Below are 10,021 nucleotides of genomic sequence, written 5' to 3' on the forward strand. Positions count from 1 at the left end.
ATATATATATATATATATATATATATACTTTCTCATTATTGCTCTACTTCTATAATGAATTAATCAGGAGCTGAAATATTAAATCAGCTTATTTGATGCTAAAATGAAGTTATGTGGCTTAATGGTTAGAGTGATTGGCTAATGATCATAATATTGTGGGTTCAATTCATAGACCAGGCATTGCATTGTGTCCTTGAGCAAGGCACTGCATTTCATTCTGCTCCAATCTGCTCATCTGACAATGCATACCAGCTGAGTACTGGTGCCACTCTCTCTCCATCTGTGTCATGCAGTCAGAGAGTGGGAGAGTCAATAGGGTGCCTATGTCTGGTCATGACTACACAGGCAGCTAAAGCAATTAGTGACAGCATGGTATGAGTTACCATGCCATACTTTTTCATGGAAGATGGCTGGCTCTTATTTACTGCCACAAAATTAGTCAGTGCAAAATTATGACAGTTCATTTCTCTGATTGGGTAAATATACACCAGTATTACATTAATACAAGGAAGAGCAGCAGAATATGTAGCCATTCCAGGTAATCTTAGCTGAGTAAGGAATTTCTTTAGCTTTAGCAATTGCAGATGATAATAATAATAATAATATTTTCTCCTATAGGCAACAGGCCTTGAGTTTTGGGGGGAGTGGGGGAAAGTCAATTATATTGAGCCCAGTTATTAACTGGTATTTATTTTATCGACCTCTTCCCCACAAAAGGGATGAAAGGCAAAGTTGACCTTGGTGGAATTTGAACTCGGAATGTAAAGCTGGGAGAAATGCTACAATGCATGTTGTCCAACATGATAATGATTCTGCCAGCTTGTCACCTCAATAATAATAATAATCCTTTCTATTATAAGCACAAGGCCTGAAATTTTAGACTAGTTGATTACATCAACCACAGTGATTGACTGGTACTTATTTCACTGATCCCGAAAGGATGAAAGGCAAAGTTGACCCTAGCAGCATTTGAGCTCAGAATATAAAGAGCTGGAAGAAACACCATTAAGCATTCTGTCCAACTCACTAATGTCAGCCAGCTAATCACCTTAATAATAATAAAAATAACAAAATAACCAGAGTGAATTATCAAATTTTAATTAGTGCTCCTTGAATTAAATTTAACAATATTAAATAGTTCTAACAAAGTAAACGACACTTTCATCTTCAGGTTCAACAATCAGACAACTTACAATAGAATTCCATAGAATAAATAAGGTGGAAATTTAAATACAGTAATCCCTTGACTATCGCGGGTGTTACATTCCAAAACCTCCCACAGAAATAATTAAAATCTAAGAAGATATAAATACCTATCGGCTGCAGAAACCTGTGACATACTGATGAGTCCGCAATATAAATTTACATATATTGGCCAGAAAAATCCGCGATGTACTGAGTGCGCAATAGGTGAACCGCAATGTACTGAGCACGCGATAGGTGAAGTGCAATGTATTGAGTGCGTGATAGGTGAAGCGCAATGTACTGAATGCGCGACAGGTGAAGCGCAATGTACTGAGTGCGCAACAGGTGAACCACGACATGGCAAGGGATTACTGCATAATGATTCTAAGTAAACATACAAGACCGTTACTAGGAATCTAGTATATTTAAAAAGGTAAAAAACAAAACAAAACAAACAAAAAACATCAATAACATATATAAAAAGATATTTTGTTAATAACACAAACATATAAAGCCAAGTTAAATATAAACAACAAAAGCAATGGCAATAAAGATGGGAAGGGAGGTATTATAACAAATACATGAAATTAAGATTCCATAATTCAGAATTAATAATCATTACTGGTTACTTTGTACTATAATACTAAGGTCAGATTATTATATCAGTTATGACTGATTAACCCTTTTCTTACCAACCAACCAGAAACCACCCCTGGTTCTACCATACAATGATCTAAATAAACCCTTCAATTGCAGAATTAAATTTCATTGCTTTTCCAGTAATATTACATATCTACATTAAACAGAATTGGTATTTTCTTCAAGTCACATTGTTACAATAAATTCAACATATCTTAATAAGAAAAATTGTTTCAAACATGACATTTTGAGTGGATATATCTGATTTCCACAGTGAAAGGGTTAAAACCTCTCTCCAGAATCTCATGCCAATTTCTGTTTCAAAAACCACTTTGATAATGACAAAATTATTTTTGATAAATTCCTCATTGTTTATGTAGATTAAGTTGGCAGTTCTGTCAAATAAACAACTGGAATACCCATTTCTGAAATAGATGGAGTACTCATTTATATTATAGGGTTACAACTTATCTCCAGTTTCTCTAGCATTAAACAGATGAGAGATAAAGTGCCCTTTTGTTAAGGTGCAAGTCTAACTTGAAGAGGAAACTTGTTCACACAGAATTATTTGGGTCAAGTATTGTAAACTAACAAAATACTCATCAAATATGCAGTGATCTCTTGCTTTCTCCTTAGATGGACTTAGTCATTGAGAATCCAAGGTTTAGCTATGGACATAGCAAAACAGTGAAGAAGGGATACTAGCAATTGACACTGGCTTGAAGGCAAACAGCCTATTGACTTAACTAGCTTACAGTTCATACACACACACACACACAAATACACACATGCATGTAAGCACATAAGTACAAAACAAGTTGGAGGAAATAGGACTCAAGTACCTAATGTAGAGTAAAATAGTGGCTTAGAGAAGCTGAAATGACTTCACGAACTATTACTCAGAGCTTCATGTAACCGATCATCAAATGATCAGTTATATGAAACTGAGTAACAGTTAGTAAAGTCTTTATGCATTAAAATTTTTTCAACTTTTCTCCATTTGCATGATCCTTCAAGAAGACAAGGCACCATCAATGAATAATCAGACCTGCTGACTTTAATTGCAAGACAAGAGAAGTAGTGGTGCTCATGCTATTTCATAAATGCATTAGCAGAAGAGATGAAATATCTAGAACTGTGAGTCATTGGGAGTATATCAACAACATTTGCAGACAGTATGTGCATGCAAAAATACATGTGTTAGTGAAGGGTTTCAGAGGAGACCATCTTCCACTTACATGAGCAAAGATCATCAATGTGGCTCCTTTTATATGCACAAAAATGCCTAAAAACAGCACCTTTCTCACAAGAGGTCATCAGAATGACCCTTCTTTGTGAGAAAAGGTCACCAAGTAGTCCCACTCACATGAATGAAATTCATCATTGTAGGACCTGTCATACAAAAAAATGTCAACAAAGTACCCACTCCTACATTGGTGATGGTCAGCAAAAGGATTGTCCTTAAATGAGTGTAGACCAGTGAAACCTTAACCTTTAAAATTCAGGTTTATTAGTTTAACTCCATCTCAAGCAAGTTTCAAACATTACATTAAATTAATCCAAAGAAGTTAACTTTAACATGCTATGTTTTAAATAAAATATTATCACATACTTTTAATGTTATTGAAAATGCAACCAACAGTCAGACAGATACACTACTTATTGTTCTAAGTACTTTATTTAAACCTGAGTGATGGGATTCAAAGTAAGAACGTATATGAGTGGCATATTATTATTATTATTATTTCAAAATTTTTTTTTATATCTCACCCTTATGGTGGAATTTAGGTAGGTTTACTCTAGGGTAATAAGTCACCACGTGTGACCTCAGCCATCCAGGAACTTTTGAATGATCGTGGTAATTCCTAATAAGCAGGCCAGTTGCATGCATTCTATGTACTTCTGCAAGCCACATCATCATTATTACTTATTAAAGCAGCAAGCTGGGTATTTCTTTTGACTTTCACCTTTTAAGTTTTAATTGAACCCTGGTCTGCCTTTCATCCTTTTGGGGTTGATAAAATAAATAAGCATCAGTTGAGTACCAGGGTTGATGTAATTAATTGACTTAGCTCTCTCTGAAATTTCATATAGCTCTTGACATTTTGATTTCAGATCTGGCCAAGGCTAACTTTTCTTTTCATCTTTTTGGGGTCAATAAAATAAAGTGCCAGTGAAGTACTGGGGAGTTGATGTAATCAACTAAGCATCTCCCCTTAAAAAATTGCTTGCCTTATGCCAAAATTTGAAATGATTATTATTATTATTAAGGTGGCAAGCTAGCAGAGTTGTTAGCGTGCCAGGTGAAATGCTTAGCAGCATTTCATCCGTCGCTACATTCTGAGTTCAAATTCCACCAAGGTTGACTTTGCTTTTCATCCTTGAGAATTAATAAATTAAGTACAAGTGGAACATTGGGATTGATGTAATTGATTAGCTCCTCCCACAAAATTTCAGCCCTTGTACCTTTAGTAGAAAAGATTATTATTATTATTATTAAATGTGGCAAGGTAGCAGAATTGTTAGGGTGCTGGAATAAATGCAGTGTGGTATGTGTTCCAGCTCTTTACATTCTACCTGGGGTTGGTAACAAATAGTACCAGCTAAGTACTAAAGTTGATGGCATCAATTAACCCCACCCCTTCAAAATTACTGACCTTGCACCTAAATCAGAAACCATTTAAAGGTGGTGAGCTGGCTGATTCATTAGAGCATTAGAAATGAAGTCTTTATTAACATTCTTTTACATTTTAAGTTCAAATCTTACTAGGGGTAGTTTCATTTTTTTTCTCACCCTGGAATCCATAACTTGGCCCTGTGAATTAGTGGCCTTTAACCTTTGGTTAGAAATTGTTTATTGATGTTACAACAAAGAATGGGTATTTTTGATTTTGCTTGTACCATATTCCAAAAATTAACATTTCTTAATTCCTTCTCGGGCCCTCCTATTTTTGTGTTAAGGCCTTGTAAATTAAAAGAAACATTTTCTTTCCTCATTTTCTGTTTTTCTCTATCGAAATACAAAACATTGCAAATGGAAGGCATCAACAACCTCAACAAACCAAAATATTAAAATTTAAAAAAAAAACCCCTTTGTGTTTAATAAAGATAATAATTAGTGAAAACTAATCAAAACATGCATGGTATATATTCATCACCAACTTGAGTTAGAGAAAAGAACAAAAAGACCCTCCCCCCCACCAATAAACCAACACATTAAGGGGAGAGTTTCTAAAAGCTGAGAACTGAAACAGGAGAGAAACTGTTGATAGACATTTGAGCCAATGCAAATGTTGGATAATGACAGGAATATTCCTGAGGAAGTTAAGCAATGGAATATTGCATCCAAAATGTCAACAACTAAGAGAAACACTCCCTGTCCCACCCTCTGCAAGCTCGTTTTTAAGACTGTAATTTTTAATAAAACATTTTGTTATTACTACATTGCTACTGAGGAATTCAAGAGGTCTTACGTATTAATATATCAGGTTGTATAGAAAGTTCTGTCTGATTACAAGTCTGTAATTTTGTAAAGATTACCAATACTGATGGCATTCAATTGATGTAAAATCATTTTATGAAGAATTTCCATAGAGCAACAACCATATTTTAGTAAATTAATTTTCTGTTTGAAGAACTCATCGTGGAACCAAGTAAAGAGCCTATTTGTTACATTATTCTTTATGAGTTTCATTGAGGTTTTAATGCAAATGTAATAACCATAAATAACTTGGTGAAGGTGAAGAATTCAGACATGGCAATTTCAATTTGCTTAGTGAGCCTAGATCAGGATTGCCTTCAAAATTGGATGCCGAAATGCAAGGAATCCTGCTGTGACAGTGAAAGAGCTTTTAACTGAATTTAATATCAGCATTCTAGCCATTCATAATCATTTAAAAGAGCTAAGAAAGTTTTAAAGTGTAGAAATTGGGTTATGTTCTTTCAGCAGGAAATTGTCAATAAAGGCTCCAATCATGTAACATCTAAGCACCATTTTAAACCATATCATGACTAGAGATGAGAAATAGATTGTTTACAGCAACACTGGTTTCAAATTTCGGCATAAGGTCAGCAATTCCAACCGGTACGTATTTTATCGATCCCGGCAGAATTTGAACTCAGAACATAAAAATGGACAAACTGCTAAGCATTTTGCCCAGCATGCTAATGATTCTACCAGCTTGCCGCCTTTGTTTACAGCAATATTAAGCACCACAGAAAGTGGTTAAACCCAGATAAAAAAAGCCTCAAGTAATTTTTTGAAATCAGGCGTTCAAAGACTTACAAACATAAAGAGAAGTGATGTGAAAAGCTTGCTTTCCAACCACATGGTTCCAGGTTCAGTCACATTGCATAGCACCTTGGGCAAGTCTCTTCTACTATAGCCTCAGGCCAACAAAAGCCTTGTAAGAGGATTTGATAGATGGAAACTAAAAGAAGCCTGTTATATGTATGTGTGTATGTATCTATCTATCTATCTATCTATCTATCTATATATATATATATATATATATACATATATATATCTGTGTTTGCGTCCCTGTAACTTAGCAGTTCAGCAAAAGAGACCGATACAATAAGTACCAGGCTTAAAAAATAAGTACTAGCATTGACTTATTTGACTAAAAATTCAAGGTGATACCCCAGCATGGCCTCAATCTAATGACTGGAACAAGTAAAAGATAAAAGATATATATGATTAAATTTGCAGTTTTAAATATGGTTTTACTTTTAAAAAAATACTAAAAGTCGAACAGAACTTTCTATATAACCTGATATATATATCTAAGATGGCACACTTAGCTGGATTTTTGAATTTAGATACTTACAGAAATGGTTGTTGCTTAACTCTGAGTCAGCTTTGATTCAGCACACTTATGATCAAAGACATTCCAATCATGACCATTCCTTCTTGATCTTTTTTTTTTAATCTTCTTATATCTAGAACTACATTATCCAATGTTATTGAATTTTTCGGAAGGCAATAATAGGGATTTGATTGCCATTTTTAATAGACTAAACAACTGTATAAATGTTCCCTCATTAGCACTTTTACAAGAACAGTCGAATGAAATGCTTATGGCAGTATGCCAAGTTCCTACATTTTGCCTCAGAAAACATAACCACTTTCCACACTATTACTAATTTCAATGAATTATTGATATATGTCTGTCTCTTCCCTCTAACTCATTTACCTAGATTATTATTAACAGATGTACCAATTAATGATTATTAATTACAATATGGCTCGTTACATAATTTATCAAACATTTATGTAGCAGTTATTATTTCATGTGTTAACTTAAGACAGCAATAACCACAAACAGATCTGATGATTTGACGTGTTAACTCGAGGGACATATCAAAACAGATTTTTTTTTTTTAGCAAACAGCAAACTAAAAAAAAAGAAAACAACCAATAAACAACAACAACAACAAAAATATAAATAAGGAGTTGAGGTAAAGGTTTATGGTACCAAATCACTTACCAATCCATTAAGGAAGGAATACTTACCAAATTCTTTGTTGTCTTAAAAATGAAGTTGGAAGGAAAGAAAGAAAGAAAAAAAAAATAGGAAGGTGAAGAAATTCAAAACAACATTTTTTTTTTTGTGGAAACATGAATAAGAAAGCATTCATCAAAATATTCAGAAATTTAATTAAAAAAACCCCCCTATTTCCACATAAAGAATAACTCAATACACACACATCATTATATATTAGATCCATACATATCTATTTTATTCGTTTCCATCATTTGACTGCAGCCATACTGGAGCACCGCCTTTAGTCGAGCAAATCAACCCAAGGACTTATTTATTGTAAGCCTAGTACTTATTCTATCAGTCTCTTTTGCCAAACTGCTAAGTTATGGGGACGTAAACACACTAATTCCAGTTGTCAAGCGATGTTGGGAGCACAAACACATACATATATATATACAACGGGCTTCTTTCAGTTTCTGTCTATCTTTACCCTTTTGTTTATATATATATATATATATCCCTCATTGAGCACTCTCTTTTGCTTTGCAAGCTGACCCCAGTAGTGCTAATGATTGGTAATTGATTCAAACAGTGACAATTCATGATTTGAAAGGGCTCTTTAGTTGTGCTGATGGTAAGGAAACCACTAAAGTGATGGTGCCACAAAAAAATGCATTTAAGTAGTTGTTAGAAATGGCACCTGGCTCTGTGGTTCCTGTCAAATTGTCCAACTTATGCCAGTATGGAATGCAGGTGTATGAAAATGATGATAAGTAAAATCCTTTCATATTAATTTCAATTATTAGTGTACTTTCTGTAACGGTTTTAATTCACAAGCAAAACAATTTAACAGATTGCTTAAAATTTTCTGTTTATTGTGTTACATTTCAGTGTTCATTTATTTTTTTTTTGAAAAGAAATCATAATTTCTGTTGAGTCTTCCTTTCTTTTCTCCTTTACTATTTGCTGTTGACGGCATCACATCAGTTACTTGAATACTGTGGGTGCTAAAAACACAAGCTTGTGCTTGGAGCAGCATAAACTCAAATATATAATGTATGCAATATGTTTATCTTAATACAATGTATAGTGAGCTTATAGTTTCACCATCATTATATTTCATTATATTATATTTATGTTTCAAACACAAATTCATTGCTTTTTTTTGTGCTCTTTGCTAACATGTTGTACATGGGGAAAATATTTTTGTAATGCTTGTGAGATACTTATTTCTGTTAGTACTATATATGTGTGCAAGCATATATACACAAACACACACACATATCCAACTAAATCATTCATTTCATATGTTTTCGATGGATATCAACAATTACCAATGAACCTGTTTTTTCTTCTTTTTTTTTTAATTTCTCATTTTGTTAGTATTTAGCTCAACCAGACCTATAATCAGAGTGTTCCAGTGATGACCATTCAATCTTAATTGCAGATAATGTCTACAAGACTATTTAATATAATGTCATGTGCTATTCCCTTTTCTAAGACGATGTTAAGATGTAGTTTGGCAAAATTAGGTTCCTATTTCTAGAGAATCAAGTGGCTATGTTAACATTTTTTTAATGTTTCATCAGTCAGGTAAACTGGAGCAAGCTCAGTTATCTGCCTTGTTCAAGGGCACAATATTAAACATCTGCAGTGAAATTTGATCTTCTGATCATGTGATCAGTAAATCCAGTATTCTAAGCCTCACAACTATCTATAAACATCAGTCTGTCTGTCTGTCTGTCTGTCTGCCTATCTATCTATCTATCTATCTATCTATCTATCTATCTATCTATCTATCTATCTATCTGTGTGTGTGTGTGTGTGTGTGTGTGTGTATAGAATGTATCTTTGTTTGTATGCATGAGAAAAAGCACTTTCCATCTAATTGATTTTCCTAATAAAGCAAACTTGCAAATATTGCTTGACTCATTAACTCATTAACTAGAAAAAAAGAATTCCTGACTTAAAGACAGAATAAAACATTGTCTCACATACACACACACATCTATCCATCAATCAATATAGATAGATATGTAGGTAGATAGGAGTTGGGAATGAAATGAGTAAGAGGTAAGAATGTAAGGGAGAATAAGTGAGAGACTGAAAGAGAGACAGGACGTGTGTGTGTATGTGTGTGTATGCATGCACACATGCTTGTGCATCAGTTAGGTGGGATGGGTGAAATTCAAAAACTAAACACAATACATATTAACTGACAAGTACATTTTCTACACAATCAAATATTGTTTGTGAATTATAGAGAATTAAATGCAAATTATACTGAATGTATGTGTGTGTATATATATATATATATATATACACACACACACACACACACACACACACATATTGTTGCTATTATGCAAAAGTGTCCTAAGTTCAAAATGTTGCTTTTTCACAAAACGAAAAAATAGTTTCACCATTCCATATCAAAACCGTTGTACTACACTTTGACAATTTTTGATATTTTGGCATCTGAAGCAACTGGAGATACCAGCTATTGCAAGCAAATAAATATTTTGGAAAAAATGCATTTGGCCAAATTTGGGCATACAACAATTTAACATAATAGCAGCAATATATATATATATATATATATATATATATATATGCATACATAAATATATAAAATAAAAAATATAAATCTGCAAAGAAATGATTTAATTAACAGGAAAATCACAACATGAAAACAAGAACTATTTTCTTTA

General features: G+C 33.4%; 1 protein-coding gene across 1 annotated transcript in view; it reads right to left on the reverse strand.

Moving 5' to 3' along the window:
• The window catches only part of LOC106883643 (protein MTSS 1), a gene marked incomplete at its 3' end in the record, with an annotated part of 307,187 nt that overhangs the window by 91,080 nt on the left and 206,086 nt on the right, over positions 1-10,021 (reverse strand). The window contains exons 9-10 of the mRNA XM_052970923.1: positions 9,531-9,541; positions 7,340-7,354 (exon numbers count right to left, since the gene is read on the reverse strand). Coding sequence (XP_052826883.1) covers positions 7,340-7,354; positions 9,531-9,541 — 26 coding nt within the window. The remainder of the gene's footprint in view (positions 1-7,339; positions 7,355-9,530; positions 9,542-10,021) is intronic.

This window comes from Octopus bimaculoides, chromosome 9 (assembly GCF_001194135.2).
Source record: "Octopus bimaculoides isolate UCB-OBI-ISO-001 chromosome 9, ASM119413v2, whole genome shotgun sequence".
Taxonomy (NCBI): Eukaryota; Metazoa; Mollusca; class Cephalopoda; order Octopoda; family Octopodidae; genus Octopus; species Octopus bimaculoides.